The sequence below is a fragment of the Elephas maximus genome, chromosome 5 (assembly GCF_024166365.1).
Source record: "Elephas maximus indicus isolate mEleMax1 chromosome 5, mEleMax1 primary haplotype, whole genome shotgun sequence".
NCBI classification, from domain to species: Eukaryota; Metazoa; Chordata; class Mammalia; order Proboscidea; family Elephantidae; genus Elephas; species Elephas maximus.
The window spans coordinates 2,288,315-2,314,564 of NC_064823.1; the positions used below are offsets into that span (position 1 = coordinate 2,288,315).

Below are 26,250 nucleotides of genomic sequence, written 5' to 3' on the forward strand. Positions count from 1 at the left end.
TAGAACTACCATAAAAAAAAAAAAAAAAACCATACAACCCAGAAATCCCACTCCTCGGAATATACCCTAGAGAAATAAGAGCCTTCACACAAACAGATATATGCACACCCATGTTTATTGCAGCTCTGTTTACAATAGCAAAAAGCTGGAAGCAACCAAGGTGTCCATCAACGGATGAATGGATAAATAAATTGTTGTATATTCACACAATGGAATACTACGCATCGATAAAGAACAGTGATGAATCTGTGAAACATTTCATAACATGGAGGAACCTGGAAGGCATTATGCTGAGCGAAATTAGTCAGAGGCAAAAGGACAAATATTGTATGAGACCACTATTATAAGATCTTGAGAAATAGTATAAACTGAGAAGAACACTTGCTTTTGTGGTTATGGGGCGTGGGGAGGGAGGGAGGGTGGGAAAGGGTTTTTTACTGATTAGTAGATAAGAACTGCTTTAGGTGAAGGGAAGGACAATACTCAATACATGCAAGGTCAGCTCAACTGAACTGGACCAAAAGCAAAGAAGTTTCCAGGATAAACTGAATGCTTCAAAGGTCAGCGGAGCAAGGGCGGGGGTTTGGGGGCCATGGTTTAAGGGGACTTCTAAGCCAATTGGCAAAATAATTCTGTTATGAAAACATTCTGCATCCCACTTTGAAATGTGGCATCTGGGGTCTTAAATGCTATCAAGAGGCCATCTAAGATGCATCAATTGGTCTCAACCCACCTGGATCAAAGGAGAATGAAGAACACCGAGGTCAAATGATAACTATGAGCCCAAGAGACAGAAAGGGCCACATGAACCAGAGACCTACATCATCCTGAGACCAGAAGAACTAGTTGGTGCCCAGCCACAATCGATGACTGCCCTGACAGGGAGCACAGCAGAGGACCCCTGAGGGAGCAGGAGATCAGTGGGATGCAGACCCCAAATTCTCACAAAAAGACCATACTTAATGGTCTGACTGAGACTGGAGGAATCCCGGTGGTCATGGTCCCCAAACCTTATATTGGCCCAGGACAGGAACCATTCCCGAAGACAACTCATCAGACACGGAAAGGACTGGACAATGGGTAGGAGAGAGATGCTGATGAAGAGTGAGCTATTTGTATCAGGTGGACACTTGAGACTGTGTTGGCATCGCCTGTCTGGAGGGGGGATGGGAGGATAGAGAGAGTTGGAAGCTGGCAAAATTGTCACGAAAGGAGAGACTGGAAGGGCTGACTCATTAGGGGGAGAGCAAGTGGGAGTACAGAGCAAGGTGTATATAAACTTATATGTGACAGTTTGACTTGATTTGTAAACGTTCACTTGAAGCTTAATAAAAGTTAATAAAAAAAAAAGTAAGTGTGAACCAAAACAGACCAATCTTTAATATGACTAAAACTCAGAAATAAGCTCAATTTCTGAAATAAATAGAATCATCGTTACTTTCACTGCATGTCTAAAGAAACATACATGTTCTTTGGAGGAAGATAGCATCATCCAGAACCTATATAATTGTTTTATTGTCTGATGTTCAATAAAAAAATTAGCAGGCATACTATGGGACATGACTAAAAGAAAACACAGACAATAGAATCAAACCCACAGATGATCCAGATAGTGAAGTTATCAGACTTTTAAAGATTGTTTATTTAAGAAAACACATGACAACATGGAGCATTTCATGACATAACTGGAATAAAAAATTAAAATTCCAGAACAGAAAAAAATAATGTTGTTGTTGTTAGGTGCCATCTAGTTGGTTCGGATTCATAGGGACCCTACGTGTAACAGAGCAAAACACTGTCCCATCCTGTGTCATTCTCACAATCATTGCTATGTTTGAATCCATTGTTGCACCCACTCTGTCAATCCATCTCATTGAGGGTCTTCCTCTTTTTATAATCCTCTACCTTACCAAGCATCATGTCCTTCCTGAAAGACTGGTCTCTCATGATAACATGTCCAAACTACATAAGATGAAGTCTCACCATCCTTTCTTCTAAGGAGCATTCATTCTGCACTTCTTTCAAGACAGATTTGTTCATTTTCTAGCAGTCCGCAATATATTCAATATTTTTCAACAACACTATAATTTAAAGGCTTCGATTCTTTTTGGTCTTCCTTATTCATCTTTCACTTGCGTATGAGGTGATTGAAAACACCATGGCTTGGGTCAGATGCACCTTAGTCCTCAAAGTCACATCCTTTGCTGTTTAATGCCTTAAAGAGGTCCTTTGCAGCAGATTTTCCCAGTGCAATAATACATCATTTGATTTCTTGACTGCTGCTTCCATGGATGTTGACCATAGATCCAAATAAAATGAAATCCTTGACAACTTTTTGAAGGTAAGTACCTAGGTCACGATAAACCCTATATGAGTGTAAGATATTGCACTTTTAAAAAAAAAATGGTTAGCAGCCAAATTCTTAACCACTACACCATCAGAGTTTCCATTGGAAACATAGTATGTAGTTAATATATAAACAGTTTCATGTTCCTTTAAAAAGTCAACATTGTATTGTGAGCATTTTCCCATGTCTTAAAATTGTCTTTTATAAGTCCATCTCCAGTGTTGTAGCCCTCAAGACTTCAACCCCAAACCACATAAATCTATCCGAAACATAAAATTAACCTTGTCACTTTCCTGTTTAAAAATCCTCTTTAACAAAAAAAAAAAATTTTTTTTTTTTCCTCTTACATGATAATAAGATCGAAGCCTCCAGGATTTTCCCTGCCTCCATAAACTCAAACATAATCTCTTGCCATGTCTTTTATGGTCCAGAAATGCCAGTGAGCTTTCTTATGTACACAAGTTTTCTATGCTATTCCTGGGCTCGTCGTGTATTGGCTTATGCTGTCTCATCTGCCTTGCTCCCCGATTCTCATTTGCCTGACTAACTCCTAGTCACCATTGAAGACTTGACCCTGTCAGTATTTTCTTCAGGAAGCTTCCCTAATCCCCACAGCCTAGGTCAGGTACTTTTCTTCTGTGCTGTCCAATCTCCTGGGTCCATCTCTAACATAATACCACATTACATAAAAATTGTCTGTTAATGTACAGAGTTTGGCCACTAACCAAAAAGTTGGCAGTTTGAATCCACCAGCTGCTCCTTGGAAACCCTATTTGTTCTACTCTGTCCTATAGGGTCACTTTGTCCTACAGGGTCACTATGAGTTCTACTCTGTCCTATAGGATCACTATGAGTTGGAATCAACTCGACAGCAATGGGTTTGGTTTTACGCTCATAGAACAGTATCTGACATGTAGTAGGTGTTCAATACATGTGTATGGAATTAGACATGCATTGAATAAACAACTATTCCCAAGAATGTTATAACAGCTTGGCCAAATGAATCGACATCCCAGATATGGATCCCCTTCACACTCTACCAAGAAATACTGAGCACAAGAGCTTAGGAAACAGTCTTAACAAAGACGGCTCATACCTCGAAAGAGCAAAGACTAAGAAACATGAGTAGAGCATAAGCCAAAGGAAACTTCTACGGTAAACTAAATTCCAACTGAGCTATTTCATCACGAAATGTAGCTGGGCAAAGAAATTCCCCTGGAGAGTAATCAAAAGGTCACTCCACAGGTCATGAGAGAATAAGGGAAAGGACACTTTATTCTCTTGTCAACAAGATTTAAACATTTAAAAATCAGCCACGTATGTTTCCAAATAATCACTTTAACTACATAAGTAAAATGTAAAAAAGAAAGTTTATGGAAGGTTTTGGCCTCTGCTTCTTCTTTGGCCCTTAGTAGCTGTCGTTGTGCCTAGCACAACACAGGTACTCAGTCACCATTGAACTAAACTGATACCTTCCCCTGGAGAAATCTCCTAAATGACCACCTTCAGACCACCTTATATCCCAGAGGCTCATGCTGTCATTCTTCCTTTCAATCTCAAATAAATTAGCCCTTTTATTCTGTCACGGAGCCCTGGTTAGGCATTCAGCTGCTAACTGAAAAGATCAGCAGTTCAAATCCACCTGCCGCTCCTTGAAAGCCCCTCGGGGCAGGTCTACTCTGTCTTATAGGGTCACTATGAGTTGGAATTGATTCGACAGTAACAAGTTTGGTTTGGTTTGCTTTTTTTTTCCTGTCATATGTCTCCTCTCTGCACCCCTTTCCTGTTCTGGACTACAACCTTTCCTGTTTTCTGACAGATTTTTCTCTTGTAGTTCCTTCCTTTCGGTAGCTTTCATTTCACCCTCTTCTCTGGTTTGTCATACTCTACCTTTAAAACATGTGAATATATGCCTTATAGAAACAAAAACAAATTTTATTCCGCCTAGCTTTTCTTTTCGAAATGTACTGTAACTACTTTTTATAGTCTAAATCCAAAAATTCTATCCACCCACAGATCCAGCTCTTCACCGTGAAGGTAGTGTTAATGAAGCAGCAAAGAGCGGGTACATGCCACTGCCAGCTTCTTGAAAAGGTAAGAGTAGCATTCCAGTTATGTATTGCTGGCTTAAAATGGCAAACATTTCATTACACAGTAAAACCTGCAAAATCTGGAACCTGCATAAAGTGGAAACCTGTCAGAGAAGGAAAACTCAAATATTTTCCACTAAATAGAGAGCAATAGAAAAGTGGTAAGGCTGCACCCTCTCAAAGGTGGAAAACTTGGGAGACCTGAAAAAACAAGACAGACATGTTGACTTCCGGCTTTCACTGGTTCTCACCATTTTATGAACAAGGTATTTGGACAGAGCTCAGCTGGGTGAGTCTTCTGTTCTACTGACATTGATGGAGATTACTTGGTGGTGCTCAGCTGGCAGATGGGCTTTATCTAGAGGTTACAATATGGTTCACTCTCATGCCTGGTGCCTTTGTGGGAGCGCCTACGTGAGGCCTCTCCATCATGACAGCCTCGGAGAAGTTGGACTTCTTATTTGATGGCCTGGGTCTCCAAAAGTAAGTGCTCCGGTGAACAAGATGAAAATTGCAAGAACTTTTTTATGCTACAACCTCAAAAGCCACATACATCAGCTCTTTTATATTCTATTGGTTATATCATTCATGAGCCTGCCCAGATGCAAGGGGAGGGGACGTGTCAAAGAATTTGAGATTATGTTTTAAAACTACTACATGTGGGTAGATAAAGAACAACTGGTAAGGATCCAGGGATAGGGTTTGGGTGAGGGTCAAGGATTAAACATTGGTAGCAGAGCTTCACTAGAGCTGGCAAGGAATAATATCCACCCCCATACATTTTATACTACACTTAATGTTCTTCACTGTCTCTTCTTAGCTACCAGCTTTGAACCCTAAAAATGCCACCGTAGTTGTTCTCCATAACATCACCAGTAATGTTACATCCAAACCCAACAGATTTTCTTTATCTGGGTCCTCTTAACATCTCTTCTGAACTTGACGCTGGTTTAAGGGCCAACCTCTTCTTCATCTTCAAATACCGTTGTTCTATGGCTGGATACACTGCTGTTTCTTCTCCTACCTCCACCTTTGACAAACCCATTCCTCCCAGTCTCCACCTTTGAGTAATTCCTTGGTTTGGCCCTTGACCCCATTGTTCTAGTCTCATTGTTCTCACTCCCATGTAAAGTACACCCACCCTCATCACTTCTATATCACCAGTTCCCAAATATCCGCAGCTCTGAGTTCTCACTCTTTTAGCGTATTTTATAGCTCCCTGTGGTAGCGCTCTACCTAGATATCACCAGCATCCCTGCCAAATAATTCCAAGACTTTAAAAGATGCTCTCCTTGTCTTGCCTATAAAATTACCTCCCTTTTTCAACTCTCTTGCGTCATCACTGAGCCTGCTACCCAAGTTCTTAGTTTTAGAATCATCTTTTAAAAACCTTTGACTCCACATCTAATCATTCAGAAAGCTGTGTTGTTTATCAGATTAAATGTGACATTTATATGAGAGAACTTTATACCATGTGAAGTACTGTACAGACATAGGTGGTGACCTGAATTCATACTCAAGCTAGATTGTCAGGGCCTGCTCTCAGCTGACCCCATTTGGCTTCTGTGGCTTCATCTCTTACCAACTTCTTACCCTCGCTCTTCTTTCTCATCAGCCAATTTCTCAGTTAGTCAGACCAACAGAACACATTCTGGTATATTCAACTTGCTATTCCCAACATGTGTTACTTTTAATGCATGCCTTTTAATTGCTTCATTTGCTCTTTATTTCAAAAGTATTTGCTGAGGAGAAAACTCACCGTCTCTTCCTTTTCTGTTGTGTCTATTTAAGCCTACTGTATTTTCAACATTTGCCTCCTCAGGCAAGTCCCTCAAGTCTGACCTCCCCTGGAAGTCTCTCAAGACTGGCTTCTTGCGCAGTACACACAACCCTTGATTACTGAGGGCTTGGAAATTAATCTGTAGGAGCTTCAAGTCTTATTCCCCTAGCCTGTGGAGGAGATGACTCTGTGACTTCCATTGACTCTTTTTTGGATTAAGTTCAGTGCTGGGTTCTAGCAAGTTCTAGCTCCTAATCATGAATACTGGCAACATCCAAAGGATCTTTGGTTTATTTGGAGTTCCTGGAACTTGGGGCCTGATGTTTTCCCCTTCCTTCTTTCTCCTGCTCCCCGTGACTTCCCATTATGTTTCCATAGGGTATTTTAAAATAATAAGTGCAGCCTCAAAGTAAATTTTTCCACAAAGAAGTATGAAAAGCTCCTGACCCCCAAGCTAAACTCACCTCCGCAGTCCACAACACACACATTCCCAAAACCAACCTGTTGCCCTAGAGTCAGACTCATGGAGACCCTAAAGCACAGGGTAGAACTGCCTGGTAGGGTTTCCAAGTAGCGCCTGGTAGATGGCACATAACCACTATGCCACCAGGGCTTACACACACACGTTACATGTTTTATCATTCCAGGTAAGCAGCAGGATTTCAGAGATAGTGACTGTGAAACCATATTTTATACGGGCGGAAACAAAAGCCCGAGTAAAGGCGATTTGCCCAGGGTCACAGGGCCGGTAAGGGGCAGAGTTGCCGCTGGAGCCAAGAGCGACCTGCCAGTGTCCTTTCCACTGCACCCCCTAAGAAATGTAATTGAAAAGACCAAGTGATACCTCACTTTGTATAGCGCTTTAGTAATTTACTACTTGACTTCGTCCTACAAAAATACGTGATCAAACGATAACACTTTCTTTTAAAAGTTCAGAGTGTCCCTGGTTCCTGTCTGGGATTTTTCCGAGTCTGAACTTGGTGGTTGGAAAGAAATCGAGAGGATGAGAAGTCAAAAGGAGAGGAAATGGGAGCAGAGAAGGCTGCGCGTTGCCATCAAGGTTCCAAGGGAGTCAGAGGAATGAGAGGAGGCGCACCCCGCTCTCGCCCCTTCCCGCAGTGCTCTGGCTGGGCGGGATCTTCTATCAGGCTCTCTAAGATCGCGTTTGTTTCGGGGGGGAGCCTCCACCAGCTGCCCATCCCAGCAGAGGGAGCGTAGCCGAAGGTGATAGACTAGGGAGGAACCCGCCGTGAATTCGCCGAGTGCAGGGCGAAGATGGAGAGGCGTAGGTCGAGGGCTTTCGGGCTAGAGGGTGGCGCCCGAGGCACTGAGTGAGGATGGAGGGTGGGAGGACCCGGCGCCCCAGGGCACGTCCCTACCAGGTCCTTTGCCCGGCTCTTTCGAGACCTCCTGCAGTCCAGCCTCCGAGTGGCCGGGCTATATAAGTCACCCTCCTGGGGCAGGGGCGCACGGTGCTCGCCAGCCCTGGGAGCGGTGGGTCCTCCTGGCACGAGGGTGGGGAGGAGGCAGACGTGGCCGGAATCGGCCCCACTACTGCGCTCCGCGTGCAGCCGACTGCTGGCGCACCTGCCACGACTGCAGCCACCGCCTCGTGGACCGTCCCAGAGTTTGCTGCCCTGACAGGACTCCAAGGCCACAGGAGAGGAAGAAACTTCCACCTTCAGGGCTGAAGCCCTTCTCCCGTTACACCAGCGCCTCCCTCCGCTTCCTGAGTGAAGACGGTAGGCCAGACGACCGCAGACGTGCCCCGGACCATGGTGGGGGTCAAGATCTTCTCAGCGGGAGTGGCGGCCTGCTTGGCAGATGTAATTACCTTCCCGCTGATCGCGGCCAAAGTTCGGCTGCAGATAGAGAGCGAAGTGGGACTTCAGGATATGGAGGGAACACCATTTGTGTGGCCCCTTTGATGCCCGGCGTTGGTATACTGGCCATTTCTGTAATTTGGCCTTGTCACAAAAAAGAATGCTTTAGGGTGGAAAACTGGAAATTTTCCCAGGATTAAGGGAAGAACCGCAATAGTCAAAGAGAATGGGTTGACTGCTACATCTCTAAAAAGTTAGGGTGCATTAAGTGTGCTAAGAGCTAGGAATATCAGCCTCTCCTTAGTTTACAAGCCAGGCCCTCTTCCCTCTTCTTTGATTCTTCAGGGATACTTTCCCAACCTAACTTAGGGGCCCTGAAGAGTTTGTTGAGGGGTGTTCAAAGCCCGTTTTGTAGCCAGCCTACAACTACGTGCATGAGTGTGTATGGTGTGGGGAGGGGGCACCGCGAGAATAAAAAAGAATTTAAAATGTGAACATGATGAAAAAAAGATGGACAGCCTGATGCCAGTCTATTCCCCCGCAAAGTACCAGTACCAACTGCCACTGAGTCTACTCGGACTCATGGCATCTTCTCCTGTGTCAGAGTAGAACTGTGCCCCACAGGGTTTTCACTGGCTGAGTTTTCAGAAGTAAACCATCAAGCCTTTCTTCTGAAGTGCCTTTGTTTGTATTTGAACCTCCAACCGTTTGGTTTGCAGCTGAGCGTGTTAACCATTTGTACCACCCACAGATTCTGCTTCAGGAGGTAGGACCCCCTTACTCAATTTTCACTTCCTTCTGACCTGCACCTTTCTTGTTTCCAGATCCAAGGTGAATGCCAGACCTCCAGTGCCATTAGGTATAAAGGTGTCTTGGGAACAATCACTACTCTGGCAAAAAAGGAAGAGCCAATGAAACTCTATAGTGGGCTGCCTGCTGGCCTTCAGAGACAAATAAGCTTTGCCTCTCTTAGGACTGGCCTCTATGATATGGCCCAGGAGTATTCCACTGCAGAGAAAGAAAGTAACAAGTGTTTCCAGGAGGGGCAGAGAGCTAGAGAGGCATACCTTGATCATGGCTGTATTAAAACATGTAACACACAGGGTAGTGGTTTTCACAACACACTGGCAAGTCGGCAGTAATATTTGAAGTTTTTTCCCCAGAATATTAGCTTGGTACTCATTGTTTGTAGAAAGTACAAAATGAATTTTTCAGATGCAGATTTATTTTTGTAAAACTCACCCAGTCATTGAACTAATTCTATGCCCAGCTCCTTGCAAGCATGATAAGAGTAAAATAAAAATACTAATGAAAAGAATTTCTGCAATTTTATCTACTTCTATGTGCCATGGAAACCCTGGTGGCATAGTGGTTAAGTGCTATGGCTGCTAACCAAAAGGTCAGCAGTTCGAATCAGCCAGGCGCTCCTTGGAAACTCTATGGGGCAGTTCTACTCCGTCCTATACGTTCGCTATGAGTCAGAATCGACTCGACGGCAGTGGGTTTTTTTTTTTTTTTTGGTTTTCTGTGTGCCATGCTATGTGCTTTATAGATATTATTTTGCTTAAGTCTCAACTCTATGAGGAAGATGTTATTACTCCTATTTTACAGATGAGAAAACAGAATTAGAGAACCTAAGTCCATGATGAGTCAATGTTATTGAACCATCACTTTAATTACAGGGACTTAGCTTCACTTTGAATGTCATTGTGTGGATAATTTTAAATTTATATAATTGTATAACTATAAATGATTCCATAAAATTGTTATCTAAAGGTTACTCAAAGCAGAAATGATGAAATCTGCCGAGGAAGTCACTTAGATTTGTTTTCCCCTCTGCGTATCTCCTTCGTTCTGGCTGTCTGCTCTACATGAAAGCGCTCTGACATTTACTCGCTGTGCGGTCCGGTGCGTGTGACTCACCCCCTCTGATACTCAGTTTTCCATGGGGAATGAGAATAACAGTTTCTACCTCCACAGTATTTGGTACTGTCTTTTAAAGATGGGGTATCCTAAACTAATTCATGAATTTTCTCAAAAAGGATTACACTAGAGGTCAAACAATGAAATGCTATAGCCCTTTAAAAGTATAAATTTTAATTGTAAATAGTTTCAAGACTATTTGTAGTTTTATCAAATATTGTCTAGAGTGAAATAAGCCAGTTTTTTTTTTTTTTTTAATTTCAAGTCAAAAATCACGTTCTTGGCTTCTTTCTTCTTATTTTTGTCCCCTTGGGAACGGTTTGTCCACTCGGACTTTTCTTAAGGCCACTAGGTCCAATCATTGACATTATCACTGATCAAGAAATACTGGTGACAGAAGCCTCTTCCCTTTTGGGAAATATTGAAAAACAGACCTAAAGAGAGGAAAGAACCAGGCCACTGTATAAATGAGTATTATGTTTTCTTTTTCCTTGAAAGTCTCCTTTTTTTTAATTTCCATCAACTTTGAAGTTTTCTACCCTTGCTGTGGTTTAGTGCCTGATCAACAGGTGGGCAGGCCTTAGGGAAGGAGAAGAAATGGAGGGGTACTGAAATACTGACCACTGAAAATTAAAAAGGCATGTGGAAGCACTTTAGGTCTTTTTGTTTTGTTTTGTTTTTTTAAGCTTCATAAATATCCCCCCCCCCACCCCCCGCCCACCCCATAACTCCAGCTAGTTTAGAAAGCAAGATCGCTGCTGGCTTAAGGACTGGAGGAGTGGCAGTGTTCACTGGCAACCCACAGAGGTCGTGGAGGCTAGACTTCAAGCACAGAGCCATCTACATGGTCTCAAACCGTGCTACACTGGGACTTACAATGCTGACAGAATCATAGCAACAACAGAAGGCTTGACAGGTCTTTGGAAAGGTAACTAACTTCAAAGTAGATTTTTTTATTTTTTTAATTTTTATTGTGCTTTAAGTGAAAGTTTACAAATCAAGTCAGTCTCTCATAGAAAAATTTATATACACCTCGCTATATACTCCTAATGGCTCTCCCCCTAATGAGACAGCACACTCCTTCCCTCCACTCTCTGTTTTCGTGTCCATTTGGCCAGCTTCTGATCCCCTTTGCCCTCTCATCTCCCCTCCAGACAGGAGATGCCAACATAGTCTCATGTGTCCACTTGATCCAAGAAGCTCACTCTTTACCAGTATCATTTTCTATCCCATTGTCTAGTCCAATCCTTGTCTGAAGAGTTGGCTTTAGGAATGGTTCCTGTCTTGGGCTAACAGAAGGTCTGGGGACCATGACCTCCGGGGTCCTTCTAGTCACAGTCAGATCATTAAGTCTGGTCTTTTTACAAGAATTTGGGGTCTGCATCCCACTGCTCTCTTGCTGCCTCAGGGGTTCTCTGTTGTGTTCCCTGTCAGGGCAGTCCTCGGTTGTAGCCAGGCACCATCTAGTTCTTCTGGTCTCAGGCTGATGTAGTCTCTGGTTTATGTGGCCCTTTCTGTCTCTTGGGCTCGTAATTACCTTGTGTCTTTGGTGTTCTTCATTCTCCTTTGATCCAGGTGGGTTGAGACCAATTGATGCATCTTAGATGGCCGCTTGCTAGTGTCTAAGACCCAAGATGCCACGCTCCAAAGTGGGATGCAGAATGTTTTCTTGACAGATTTTATTATGCCAATTCACTTAGATGTCCCCTGAAACTATGGTCCCCAAAGCCCCACCCCTGCTATGCTGGCCTCTGAAGCGTTCAGTTTATTCAGGAAACTACTTAGCTTTTGTTTTAGTCCAGTTGTGCTGACCTCTCCTGTATTGTGTGTTGTCTTTCCTTTCACCTAAAATAGTTATCTACTATCTAATTAGTGAAAACCCTCTCCTTCCCTCCTTTCTTCCCACCTCTTCTAACCATCAAAGAATATTTTCTTCTCTGTTTAAACTATTCCTTGAGTTCTTATAATAGTGGTATTATAAAATATTTTTCCTTTTGCCACTGACTAATTTCACTCAGCACAATGCCTTCCAGATTCCTCCATGTTATGAAATGTTTCACGGATTCATCATTGTTCTTTATCAATGTGTAGTATTCCATTGTGTGAATATACCATAATTTTTTTTATCCATTCTTCTGTTGATGGGCACCTTGGTTGCTTCCATCTTTTTGCTATTAAACAGTGCTGCAATGAACATGGGTATGCATATATCTGTTCACGTAAAGGCTCTTATTTCTCTAGGATATATTCCAAGAAGTGGGATTGCTGGATCGTATGGTAGTTCTATTTTTAGCTTTTTAAGGAAGTGCCAAATCGATTTCCAAAGTGGTTGTACCATTTTACATTCCCACCAGCAATGTGTAAGTATTCCAGACACTCCACAACCTCTCCAACATTTATTATTTTGTGTTTTTTGGATTAATGCCAGCCTTGTTGGAGTGAGATAAAATCTCACTGTAGTTTTGATTTGCACTTCTCTAATTTTTTAATGGCTAATGATCATGAGCATTTCCTCATGTATCTGTTAGCTACCTGAATGTCTTCTTTAGTGAAGTGCCTGTTCATATCTTTTGCCCATTTTTGAATTGAGTTATTTGTCTTTTTATAGTTGAGGATCATGTAGATTTTAGAGATCAGGCGCTGATCAGAAATGTCATAGCTAAAACTTTTTCCCAGTCTGTAGGTGGTCTGTTTTACTCTTTTGGTGAAGTCTTTGGATGAGCATAGGTGTTTGATTTTTAGGAGCTCCCAGTCATCTGATTTCTCTTCTTCACTGTTAGTAATGTTTCATATACTGTTTATGCCATGTATTAGGGCTCCTGATGTTGTCCCTATTTTTTCTTCCATGATCTTTATCGTTTTAGATTTTATATTTATGTCTATGATCCATTTTGAGTTAGTTTTTGTGCATGGTGTGGGGTATGGGTCTTGTTTCATTTTTTTGCAGATGGATATCCAGTTATGCCAGCACCATTTGTAAAAAAGACTGTCTTTTGCCCATTTAACTGACTTTGGGCCTTTGTCAAATATCAACTACTCATATGTGGATGGATTTATGTCCGGATTCTCAATTCTGTTCCATTGGTCTATGTATCTGTTGTTGTACCAGTACCAGGCTGTTTTGACTACTGTGATGGTATAATAGGTTCTGAAATCAGGTAGAATAAGACCTCCCAATTTGTTCTTCTTTTTCAAGTAATGCTTTACTTATCTGGGGCCTCTTTCCCTTGCATATGAAGTTGGTTATTCGTTTCTCCATCTCATTAAAAAAATGTCATTGGAATTTGGATAGGAATTGCACTGTATCTATCTTTCGCTTTTGGTAGAATAGACATTTTTATCATGTTAAGTCTTCCTATCTGTGAGTAAGGTATGTATGTTTTTCCACTTATATAGGTCTCTTTTGGCTTCTTGCAGAAGTATTTTATAGTTTTCTTTGTATAGGTCTTTTAGGTCTCTGGTTAGATTTATTCCTAAGTATTTTATCTTCTTGGGGGCTCCTGTAAATGGTATTGAATTGGTGATTTCCTCTTCGATGTTTTTTGTTGGTGTAGAGGAATCCAACCGATTTTTGTTATGTTTATCTCATATCCTGATACTCTGCTGAACTCTTCTTTCAGTAGTTTTCTTGAGGATTCTTTAGGATTTTCTCCGTGTAAGATCATGTCTTATAGAGATACTTTACTTCTTCGTTGCCAATTTGTATGCCCTTTATTTCTTTATCTAGCCTAATTGCTCTAGCTAGGACCTCCAGCACCATGTTGAATGAGAGTGGTGATACAGGTCATCCTTGTCTGGCTCCCAATCTCAAGAGGAACGCTGTCAGGCTCTCTCCATTTAGGATGATGTTGGCTGTTGGCTTTGTATAAATGCCCTTTATTACGCTGAGGAATTTTCCTTCTATTCCTATTTTGCTGAGAGTTTTTATCACAAATGGGTGTTGAACTTTGTCAAATGCCTTTTCTGCATCAATTGATAAAATCATGTGATTCTTTTGTTTTATTTATATGATGGATTACATTAAATGTTTTTCTAATGTTGAAGCATCCCTGCATACCTGGTATGAATCCCACTTGGTCATGGTGAATTATTTTTTTGATATGTTGTTGAATTCTGTTGGCTAGAATTTTGTTGAGGAGTTTTGCATCTAAGTTTCATGAGGGATATAGGTCTGTAATATTCTTTTTTTGAGGTGTCTTTACCTGGTTTTGGTATCAGGGATATGCTGGCTTCATAGAATGAGTTTGGGAGTATTCTATCCTTTTCTATGCTCTGAAATACCTTTAGTAGTAGTGGTGTTAACTCTTCTCTGAAACTTTGGTAAAACTCTGCAATGAAGCCGTCCGGGCCAGGGCTTTTTTTTGTTAGGAGTTTTTTAATTACCTTTTCAATCTCTTCTGTTATGGGTCTATTTAGTTGTTCTACCTCTGTTTGTGTTAGTTTAGGTAGGTAGTGTGTTTCTAGGAATTCATCCATTTCTTCTAAGGTTTTCAAATTTGTTTGAGTGTAGTTTTTCATAGTAATCTGATATGATTCTTTTAATTTCAGTTGGGTCTCTTGTGATATCACCCATCTCATTTCTTATTTGGGTTATTTGCTTCCTCTCCTGTTTTTGTCAGTTTGGCCAATGGTTTGTCAATTTTGTTAATTTTTTCAGAGAACCAGCTTTTGGTCTTGTTAATTCTTTCAATTGTTTTTCTGTTTTCTATTTCATTTAGTTCAGCTCTAATTTTTATTATTTGTTTTCTTCTGGTGCCTATGGGTTTCTTTTGTTGCTCTCTTTCTATTTGTTCAAGTCGTAGGGATAATTCTTTGATTTTGGCCCTTTCTTCTTTTGGGATGTGTGCACTGATATAAATTGGCCTCTGAGCACCACTTTTGCTGAGTCCCAAAGGTTCTGCTAGGAAGTGTTTTCACTCTCATTGGGTTCTCTGAATTTCTTTATTCCATCCTTAATGTCTTCTATAATCCAGTCTTTTTTGAGTGGGGTATTGTTTAGTTTCCAAGTGTTTTTTTTTCCCCCCTGCTTTTCCTGTTATTGATTTCCACTTTTTTGGTCTTATGGTTAGAGAAGATGCTTTGTAATATTTTAGTGTTTTGGATTCTGCTAAGGCTTGCTTTATGACCTTATATGTGGTCTATTCTAGAGGATGTTCCATGTGCACTAGGAAAGAAAGTATACTTGGTTGCTGTTAGGTGAAGTGTTCTATATGTGTCTACGAGGTCAGGTTGGTAGACTGTAGCATTTAGATCTTCCGTGTCTTTATTGAGCTTCTTTCTGGATGTCCTGTCTTTCACCGAAAGTGGTGTGTTGAAGTCTACTACTGTAACTGTGGAACTTTCTATCTCACTTTTCAGTGCTGTCAGTGTTTGTTTTATGTATCTGTAGCCCTGTCATTGGGTGCATATATATTTAATATGGTTATATCCTCCTGGTGTATTGTCCCTTTAGTCATTATATGGTGTCCTTCCTTATCCTTTGTGGTGGATTTAACTTTAAAGTCTATTTTGTCAGAAATTAATATTGCCACTCCTGCTCTTTTTTGATTGTTGTTTACTTGATATATTTTTTCCATCCTTTGAGTTTAGTTTGTGTCTGTGAATCTAAGGTCTGTCTCCTGTAGGCAACATATAGATGGATCGTGTTTTTTTAAATCCATTCTGCCACTCTCTGTCTCTTTATTGGTGAATTTAGTCCATTTATGTTCAGTGTAATTATGGACAGGTGTGAGTGTAGTGCTGTCATTTTGATGTCTTATTTTCTGTGTTCTTGACAGTTTCTTTTTCCCACTTAATTTTTTGTGCTGAGTAGATTACCTTTATATATTGTCTTTTCCTCTTATTTGTTGTAGTTGACTTTGTTTCTGCTGAGTTTCTAATTTTTTTCCTTGTATTTTATTTTGATGAGTAGGATAGTCTCCTTTGTGGTTACCTTAAAATTTACTCCTATTTTTCTGTTTAAACCTGACTTTTATTTCTTTATATCGCCTTGTCTTCCTCTCCATGTGAAAGATCTATGACTACATTTCTTAGTCCACCTTTGTTGTTTTAATATTGTCTTCTTTTACATAATAATATTGCTGTTTCCCTGTTTTGAGTGTTTTTTTAATCTTGACTTATTTTTGTGATTTCCCTATCTGGGTTAACATCTGATTGCTCCGTCCAGTGTTCTAGTCTTGGACTGATACCTGATATTATTGATTTTGTAACCAAAGAACTCCCTTTAGTATTTCTTGTAGTATTGGTTTGGTTTTTACAAATTCCCTAAATTTCTGTTTATCTGGAAATGTCCTAATTTCACCTTCATATTTGAGAGACAGTTTTGCTGGATATATGATTCTTGGTTGGCAATATTTTTTCCTTCAAGGCTTTATATAAGTCTTCCCATTGCCTTCTTGCCTGCATCATTTCTGCCGAGCAGTCCAAGAATATTCTTATTGACTGTCCTGTGTAGGTGACTTTTTGTTTATCTCTAGCTGCTCTTAAAATTCTCTGTCTTTGGTTTTGTCAAGTTTGCTTACAATGCCTTGGTGACTTTCTTTTAAAATCTACCTTATGTGGAGTTCGATGAGCATCTTGAATAGATATCTTCTCATCTTTCACAATATCAGGGAAGTTTTCTGCCAACAAATCTTCAACAATTCTCTCTGTATTTTCTGTTATCCCTCCTTCTTTTGGTACTCCAGCCACTCGTAGGTTATTCCTCTTGATAGAGTCCCACATGATTCTTAAGGTTTCTTCATTTTTTAAAATTCTTTTATCTGATTTTTCTTCCAATATATTGGTGCCAAGTGCTTTATATTCAAAGTCACCAATTCTGCCTTCCACTTGCTCGATTCTGCTCCTCTGACTTTCTACCGAGTTGCCTAATTTTGTAATTTCATTGTTAATCTTCTGAATTTCTGATTGTTGTTTCTCTACGGATTATTGCAGCTTATTACCTTTTTCATTATGTTCTTGAATAACCTTTTTAATTTCTTCAACTGCTTTATCTGTGCATTCCTTGGCTGCTTTCGTGTATTGCCTGATCTCCTTCCTAATCTCATTCCTGATGTCTTGAAAAGTTCTGTATTATGCATCTGGTAATTCCAGGAAGGCACTTGCATCTAGAAGATCCCTTGATTCTTTGAGAGCTTGTTGAAGCAATCATGGTCTGTTTATGTGATTTGATACTGACTGTTGTCTCTGAGCCATCTATAAGTTATTGTATTGGTTTATTTTATGTTGCTTATTCTATCCTAGCTTCTTGCTTTGTTTTGTTTTGATATGCCCAAATGGGTTGCTTGAGTGAGCTAGCTTGATTATTTTCAGCTTTGAAGCTCTGAAGTCCTGTCACTGGGTGGCTAGAGCTGTTACTAGGATTATCAGTCTAGGAGTCCACTCACTTTTCTTGTATGGGTTCAGGTCAGGTGTCCAGGTAGCTGCTCATCAAGTGTGTGCTACAGGCTCTGTCTTACAGTCTAAGAAGGGCAGGGGCGATTGGTGTAGGTGCTGGTATCTGGTTGCAGCAGGGGGTCACACTCTGAACAAGGCAGGGGGCTGAGAATCGTCCCCTGAGTGTCTCTGAGGAAAGCTCATCCCTCTTCCCTACAGCATACAGGTGGGTGGGTTCTGCAGATGGACCACGGGCACCCAGTTATCCTCGGACCCCTGTTTTGGGTGGCTGGGGGATCCGAGTGGAGCCACCAATCCATAGGCCCCTGATGTGGGTAGGTGAGGACCCTGTTTAACAGGCAAAGTGGTGTCAAACTTCAAGCATGCACCTCTCCACTGCACAGCTGTAACAGTTGCAGTCTGCCAACAAGGGCCTATTCTGCTGAAATAGACCCACACAGTTCCAGCAGGGGGGAAAGGTATTCAGAATCCACGGACCATTTGTGACTGGACAGGAGCTGCTTCTGTCCTGAGCTCCCCAGGTTAGTGGAGCTGGCAAATTATCTTTTCCCCAAATTGCAAATTTATTCCTTCTCCAAGGTCGGGAGAATGGCTCCAGGTGCTCAACAGGACCTAGCTCAGGCCTAGAGAAATCAACAGCTTCTGAAGCTGGCTTGGGGGCAGGGAGTGCGGTAAAATATATGCAAGTACTTAGCATTTGCCAACAGTGCTGTTCTTCTCTGGTTTCGGAGGTGTGAGTAGGCTGTGCAGCTGGCTGCTTCTCCCTGAGGAAACTGTGGCCTAACGCTACTACCAGCATGCTGCAGCCGCTCCCAGGAATGTTGCCTGAGGGTTCCCAGCAATTCAGGTCCAGTAGCTATTCTTTGCTTCTGAACCGTCTCTCCCTCCCCCTGCCACTCAGTCCATTTTCTAACTTTGCTTTTGATGTTCAGGGCTTCTAGCTTGTCATAATTGTTTCACTTGTTTTTTTGGATCTTTTTTGTAAGAGATTGCTGGAAGTGTCTGGCTATTCCGCCGTCTTGGTCCTGCCTCCCAAAGTAGATCTTATAATCACTAAGGTACATGTTTCCAGTAGCATGTCATCATATAAAGGAGTTATTAAACATTTTTTCCCCCAGGGACTACTCTCAGTCTGACAAGAAATATCATCATCAGTTGTACAGAGCTAGTAACATATGACCTGATGAAGGAGACCTTTGTGAAAAACAACCTACTAGCAGCTAACTTCCTATTTTATGTAACAAATAGGTAACTTCCTATTTTATGTAACATTTATGATTTATCTTGGAGCTTCTCCAGGCATATCAGACTGAATCCCTTAATTCTAATAGTTTTCTCTTAAAAAAAAGTAATTTTGAACATTAAGTATAATTTATTCAGGAGGAGAAAAGAGCAAAACCAGAAGTTTGGGGAATTTTGGCTATAACGAAACTACCACTGCATTCTCACGTCAGCATTATTCTCATTTCATACCAATATATAGGACTTCTGTTACAATCTTATTCTTTATACAGCAGAATTCAGTAGGCAAGTCCATCAGGCACTGTATAGAAGAGCTAGTTATATAAGGAGCTCATCCGTGGTTTCATTCAAAAAGTAGGACAGGCATACCTCGGAGATGTTGTGGGTTCGGTTCCAGACCACTGCAATAAAGTGAATATCTCAATAAAGTGAGTGTCTTAGTTATCTAGTGCTGTTGTAACAGAAATATCAGAAGTGGTTGGCTTTAACAAAGAGAAATTTGTTCTCTCACAGTCTAGGAGGCTAGAAGTCTGAATTCAGGGTGCCAGCTCTAGGGGAAGGCTTTTTCTCTCATTGGCTCTGGGGGAAGGCATGTGCCATCAATCTTCCCAGGTCAATGAGCTTCTCAGCACAGGGACCCAGGGCCAAAGGACGCACTATTCTCCTTGCTCTTGGTTTTTGGTGGTTAGAGGCCCCAAGTCTCTCTGCTCACTTCTTTTATATCTCAAAAGAGACGGACTTAAGACACAACCTCATCTTGTAGATTGAGTAATGCCTCATTGACATAACTGCCTCTAATCTTGCATCATTAACATCATAGAGGCAGGATTTACAACATATAGGAAAATCACATAAGATGACAAAATGGTGGGCAATCACACAATACGGGGGGTCATGGCCTAGCCAAGTTGACACATGTTTTGGGGGGACACAATTCAACCCATAACAGCAAGTCACATGAGTTTTTTTTTGTTTGTTTGTTTCCCAGTGCATACAAAAGTTATGTTTACACAATACTAAGTGTACATTACTAAGTGTGCAATAGCACTGTGTCTGAAAAAAACAATGTATGCACCTTACTTAAAAAATACTTTATTACTAAAAAATGCTAACCATCATCTGAGCCTTCAGCGAGTCATCATCTTTTTGCTAGTGGAACGTCTTGCCTCTGTGTCAATGGCTGGTGACTGATCAGGGTGGTGGTTGCTAAAGATTGGGTTACCTGTGGCAATTTCTTAAAATAAGACAACAATGAAGTTCGCCACATTGATTGACGCTTCCTTTCACAAAAGATTCTCTAGAAACTATTCTGTTTGATAGCATTTTACCCACAGTAGAACTGCTTTCGAAATTGGAGTCAATCCTCTCAAACCCTGCCACTGCTTTATCAACTAAGTTTATGTAACATTCTGAGTCCTTTGTCGTCATTTCAATAATGTTCACAGCATCTTCACCAGTAAATTCCAATTCAAGAAACCACTTTCTTTGCTCACGCATAAGAAGCAACTCCTCATCCGTTAAAGTTATCATGAGATTGCAGCAATCAGTCACATCTTCAGGCTCTGCTTCTAATTCTAGTCCTTTTGCTATTTCCACCACATTTGCAATTACTTCCTCCACTGAAGTAAGTCTTCAAACCCTCAAAGTCATCCACGAGAGTTGGAATCAACTTCTTCTAAACTTCCTCTCAAGAATGTTTTTAATGGCATCTAGAGTGGTGAATCCTTTCCAGAAGGTTTTCAATTTATTTTGCCCAGATCCATCAGAGAAATTACTATCCGTGGCAACTACAGCCTTACAAAATATATTTCTTAAATAATAAGACTTCAAAGTTGAAATTACTCCTTGACCCATGGGCTGCAGAATGGATGTTGTATTAGCGGGCATTAAAACAGTATTAATTTCCTCATATATCTCCTTCAGAGCTCTTGGGTGACCAGGTATATTGTCAATGGCCAGTAATATTTTGAAAGGAATCTTTTTTTCTGAGCAGTAGGTATCCATAGAAGGCTTAAAATATTAGTAAACCATGTTGTAAACAGATATGCTGTCATCCAGGCTTTGTTGTTCCATTTACAGAGCACAGCCAGAGTAGATTTAGCATCATTTTTAAGGACCCTAGGATTTTCAAAATGGTAAATGAGCACTGGCTTCAACTTAAAGTCACCAGCTGCATTATCCCCTAATAAGAGAGTCAGCCTGTCATTTGAAGCCTTGAAGCCAGGCATTGACTTCTTCTCTCTAGCAATGAAAGTCCTAGATGGCGTCTTCTTCCAGTATTAGGCTGCGTCATCTGCACGGAAAACCTGCTGTTTAGTGCAGCCCCTTCATCAGTTCTCTGAGCTAGACCTTCTGGATAACTTGCTGCTTCACCTTGCACTTTTAGGTTATAGAGATGGCTTCTTTCCTTTAATATCATGAACCTACCTCTCCTGGCTTCAAACTTTTCTTCTGCAGCTTTCTCACTCCTCTAGCCTTCACGGAATTGAAGAGAGTTAGGGCCTTGCTCTGGATTTTAGGCTTTGGCTTAAGGAAATGTTGGTGGCTAATTTGATCTTCTATCCAGACCACTAAAACTTTCTCCGTATCAGCAATAAGGCTGTTTCACTTTCTTATCCTTCATGTATTCACTGGAGTAGCACTTTCAATTTTCTTCAAGAACTTTTCATTTGCATTCACAACGTGGCTATTTGGTGCAAGAGGCTTAGATTTCGGCCTATATCAGCTTTCCACATGCCTTCCTCACTAAGCTTAACCATTTCTAGATTTTTATTTAAAGTGAGAGATGTGTGACTCTTCCTTTCACTCAAACACTTAGAGGCCACTGTAGGGTTATTAACTGTCCTAATTTTAGTATTGTCCTGTCTCAGGGAATAGGGAGGCCTGAGGACAGGGAGAGAGATGGGAGAATGTTTGGTTGTTGGAGCAGTGAGAACACACACAACATTTATCGATTAAGTTCACCATCTTATATGGGCATGGTTCGTGGTGCCCCAAAACAATTACAGTAGTAACATCAAAGATCACTGATCACAGATCACCATAACAGACATAATGAAATAGTTTGAAATATTGCAGGAATTACTAAAATGTGACACAGAGATACAAAGTGAGCACATGCTGTTGGAAAAATGGCGCCGATAGACTTGCTCAATGCTGCGTTGCCACAAACCTTCAATTTGTAAAAAAATACAGTATCTGCAAAGCCCAGTAAAACAAGGTATGCCTGTACCATAGGATAAACCAAAAAAACCACAAACCCATTGCGGTCCATTCCAACTCATACTGACCCTACAGGGCAGAGTAGAGCTGACCCATAGGGTTTCCAGGGAGCAGCTGGTGGATTCAAACTGCAGGCCTTTCGGTTAGCAGTTGAGCTCTTAACCACTATACCATTAGGGCTCTGTACCAGAGGATAGGTTTCTAAAAATAATATTCTAATAGGTTCTAGAGACCTATTGAAATATTTGACAATGACTTTAGTTCAGTAAAGAAGTATTAGGTGCCTAATATCAGGCATTATTTTAGGCCCTGATGGCACAGAGAAACCTGACAAGTTGTTTTCTGTAAGAGCTTATAATCCACTAAGCCATGTCCTATTTGCCATCTTTTTCAAGTACAAGTATAATCTTTATTGTATTTTATTAATGAGATGTCTACCTTGACCCCCCATTATGAACAAACTGGTTTTCAAGGATCTGACCTAAAAAAAACCCAAAATGTTGCCGTCAAGTTGTTTCTGACTCATAGTGACCCTATAAGACAGAGTAGAAAACTGCCCCACACGGTTTCTAAGGTGCGCCTGGTGGATTTGAATTGCCAATCTTTTGGTTAGCAGCCATGGCTCTTAACTACTATGCCACCAGGGTTTCCAAGGATCTGACGATTAACTGAAAATTGACGAGCTCTCACCTGATGTTTCATTGGTCCATTTTAGATGACGTGCCCTGCCACTTAGTGTCTTCTCTTATCGCTGGATTTTGCACAATGGTTCTGTCCTCTCCAGCAGATGTGGTGAAAACCAGATTTATTAATTCTCCACCAGGATACTACACGAGTGTACCCAAATGCGCAGTGACCATGTTCACCAAGAAAGGACTGCCGGCTTTTTTCAACGGGTAATCTTCTGTATGTGTGCCTGGGAACGCTGTTGCCTAAACAATTGACATTTAGGTTACCAGTCTTAGTATACGCAGTTTACTAGTATCTATCTTTCCTTGCCACAAATATCTCCAACCCACCAATTCCACTGATAAAATGTGTTAGGATAATTTTCTCAGCTCATTCAAAATCAGTGACTTCTGCCCTTGTCCCAACCTAGTGAAAATGTAGACAGGACTTGACCTTCTCTGGCAAGAGAGCTATAAAATGAAGGCAAAGCATAACGGAGGATTATGAGAAAACAAGATTTAATTTTCACATTTTGATTTGATTCGATTTAATATACTTTTTTGAATTATATTAAAGCAAAAAATAAAGACCATTGCCACTGATCTAGAAAATTGATACAGAAAATATTGTTTTGGTAATTACTATACCCTCCTAGAAACTAGTATTCTGCAATAGATATTTTCCCCATAGAAAACAATATTATATTGGAAACTACCTTCCAAATAGCATGAACTAATTCATGAATATGCTGAACAAAGATTACACTAGAGGTAAAACAACAAAACATTGTAACTCTTTAAAATTGTATAACAATGCCTTAAACTTTATAAAGTAGGCATAAATGCATCATACATATTACACAAAAACGTGTCAACTCACCATATTCTCTTACTTATGATACACTGGTGGCGTAGTGGTTAAGGGCTACGGCTGCTAACCAAAGAGTCGGCAGTTCAAATCTGCGAGGTGCTCCTTGGAAACTCTGGGGCGGTTCTACTCTGTCCTATAGGGTTGCTATGAGTCGGAATCGACTTGATGGCACTGGGTTTTTGTTTTTTTTTTTTTTTTTATGATACACTAGTGCAAATATAGTGTATTATAAAATTAATCTAAAATGGATATAACCAAAAAACCAAACCCACTGCCATCGAGTGATTCCGACTCATAGCAACCCTATAGGACAGAATAGAACTGCCCCGTGGAGTTTCCAAGGAGTGCCTGGCGGATTTGAGCCGCCAGCCTTTTGGTTAGCAGCCGTAGCACTTAACCACTACACCACCAGGGTTTCCAAAATGGATATACTAATTATTAATCATTAACCATTTTCTTTGGGGGATGATTTGTATAGGCTCGGTCTCTTAAGCAATCTATCAAAGGACATTTTAACTGATGACATCTTCTACTGGGGTATTTCATGATGGCAGATAAAAACCCGCTGCTGTTGAGTTGATTCCGACTTATAGCAACCCTATAGGACAGAGTAAAATTGCCCCACAGGGTTTCCAAGGAGCGGCTGGCTGGTGGATTCAAACTGCTGACCTTTTGGTTAGCAGCTGAGCTCTTACTCTTACCCACTGTGCCACCAGGGCTCCTTATGGCAAACAGGCACTCAAAATCAAGCATTTGGTCCACAGTTTATCAGAATTCTAGAAAATAACCAAAATAACACATATACCCTTGACAGTCTAAGGACAAGAGTTGCCATAATATACCAAAAGCCAAAACCAACCATTGCTGTTGAGTCGATTCTGAATTATAGGGACCCTATTTTTTATTTATTTATTTTTATAGTAGAGCTGCCCCACTGGGTTTCCAAGGAGCGGCTGGTGGATTTGAACTGCTGACTTTTTGGTTAGCTGCCAAGGTCTTTAGCCACTGTGCCACCACAGCTCCTGCCATAATATAGAGAAAACTAATTTCTTGACTCCAAGCTGGAGTCAACTCGATGACAACTGGTACACTGGTAATTTCTCGACTCTGAAATAGTGTTTGCTTATTCGTTTCTTCTGGTATCTTTTTAGTTCATAATGGTCTCTACCTCTTGTTCAGAAAGGAAAACTCCCCTCCAGCCTCCCCGCCCCCCCAAAAAACTGAAGGCAAGAGTTACTGAAAAGAGCCAGGTCAGAAAGGAGGAGCCAGGCTCTGGTTCGGTGGGAATGAAAAGGGTTTTTCCGGATTTGTATAGATATGATCATCAGGGTTTTGTTGTTTTAAAACTGTATAGGTCATCTAGAGAAAACTATATTTTAGACAGAGAAGAGAAAAATGAAGATAAGGTATTTTAAGCATCTTCCATGTGAAAAGAGTGGCAAAATGAGAAGCATAAACTGTCTGTGCCATATGGCTTGAAAAATGTCTAATTAATGGAATGGCGACATGCACTCTTCTAGGCTTGTGCCTTCCTTCTTGCGACTGGGATCCTGGAACGCCATTATGTTTTTGTGCTCTGAACAGCTGAAACAAGAATTGATGAAGTCAAGGCAGACTATGGGCTGTACCACATAACCGGCTTCAGGAAAAAAATGTAACAATCCCAGTGGGAATCGCTGCTGACTGAATAATCAAAAAAAAAAAAAAGCTATTCATTTTATTTCACCCTAAAAACATAAACAGAATTCTGGTAAATTGAGAGTTTGGGATTTTTTTTTTTTTAAAGCAAAACTAGTATCTATTTTGTGTAACTTTTATTCTTTTCATCTTAAGAAGATGAAAGCAAAACATTCAGTACTCACCCTGGCAATGAAATGTCCAGAAAAATTACTGTATTTTTAAAAAATTTTATGGTCGAATATGAAGAACTTTAACATGTTTTAATTATAACTCAAACTGGTAGAAAAGGTAAACTGAATGAAATGCATTTTATATTTATAAATACTTGAAGTTATCAAAGAAAATATTAGTTTTCTTTTTATTAACCACAGTTGTCAGTTAATATATCCAATAAAATATTGCTAATACCTTTTAAAAGTTTGTCTTTTGGGATTTATACCTAGATAAAAGAGTAGAAATTCACCTAGAATACAAAATTGCCCAATTACAAGTGAAGTCTTTATAACCAGTAGGCATAAGCTTAATTTAAGTTACTGGATTTTTAATTTTCAGAGTCTGTATTTTATGGAAATTGTAACAGTTTCTAATCTAAGACACTATATTCACTTGGCCATGAGTACAGTCATTGTATTTATCCTAGAATCAGAGTTTTAGAGCTGGAAGTTACCCAGGGAAGAGAGAGGACAGCTTGAGTTTTCCTGCTGACATGAAAATCAATCTTCCTGGCATCTTCTCAGCAAAGCCAAGTCCTGTAGTAACCTTTTTCCTAGCCTGCAGATATCCAAAAGTTTGACCACATGCTGTTTAGCCAGGGTGTGCAGAAATAGGTACTACCATACACAGCTTGTGGTAGTGTGTATCGGTAAACCAGTTTGTAAAGCAGTTTGGTATTACCCGGTAAATCTGAACTTGTGTGTACCCTACAAGGTTTTTCCTTCCAGCATTGCTTATAAAAGCAGAAGATTATAAATAAGTAAATATGGGAGAAAAAAAAACAGAAGGAGAAAGCTATATATTAATACGAAGATAGCTTCAAGATACATTGTGAACTTAGGGGGAAAAAACCACGCAGGACAGTATTAATTATTCCTGTCCTTTGTAAAAACGAGGGCGGTCTGGTGGATATAATTTCCAGTGGTTTCTTTTAAAATGAAGCAAGTTTTAGTTTCATAAACAATTGTTCTCACTCAATAACATTTTAAATAGGTA

At 40.6% G+C, this 26,250-nt stretch overlaps 2 protein-coding genes across 3 annotated transcripts in view; one reads left to right on the forward strand and one right to left on the reverse strand.

The window, feature by feature from the left end:
* Nucleotides 1-7,492: 7,492 nt before the first annotated feature.
* UCP1 (uncoupling protein 1) lies at nucleotides 7,493-25,106 on the forward strand. Its single transcript, XM_049887039.1, is given in 9 exon segments — nucleotides 7,493-7,548; nucleotides 7,634-7,844; nucleotides 7,957-8,097; nucleotides 8,865-9,063; nucleotides 10,698-10,757; nucleotides 10,760-10,891; nucleotides 18,477-18,576; nucleotides 22,536-22,718; nucleotides 24,882-25,106. Coding segments are annotated over 9 exon segments (1,197 nt in total). The 3' UTR covers nucleotides 24,997-25,106.
* ELMOD2 (ELMO domain containing 2) overlaps nucleotides 18,820-26,250 on the reverse strand; it is a 49,736-nt gene continuing 42,305 nt past the window's right edge. The window contains exons 10-11 of one of the 2 annotated variants that reach the window (XR_007517580.1): nucleotides 22,513-22,754; nucleotides 18,820-19,001 (exon numbers count right to left, since the gene is read on the reverse strand). The gene's annotated coding sequence lies outside the window, so the exon portion shown is untranslated. Of the gene's footprint in view, nucleotides 19,002-19,658; nucleotides 22,755-26,250 lie in introns of those variants that run through there. The other variant, XR_007517581.1, reaches the window with a different exon arrangement.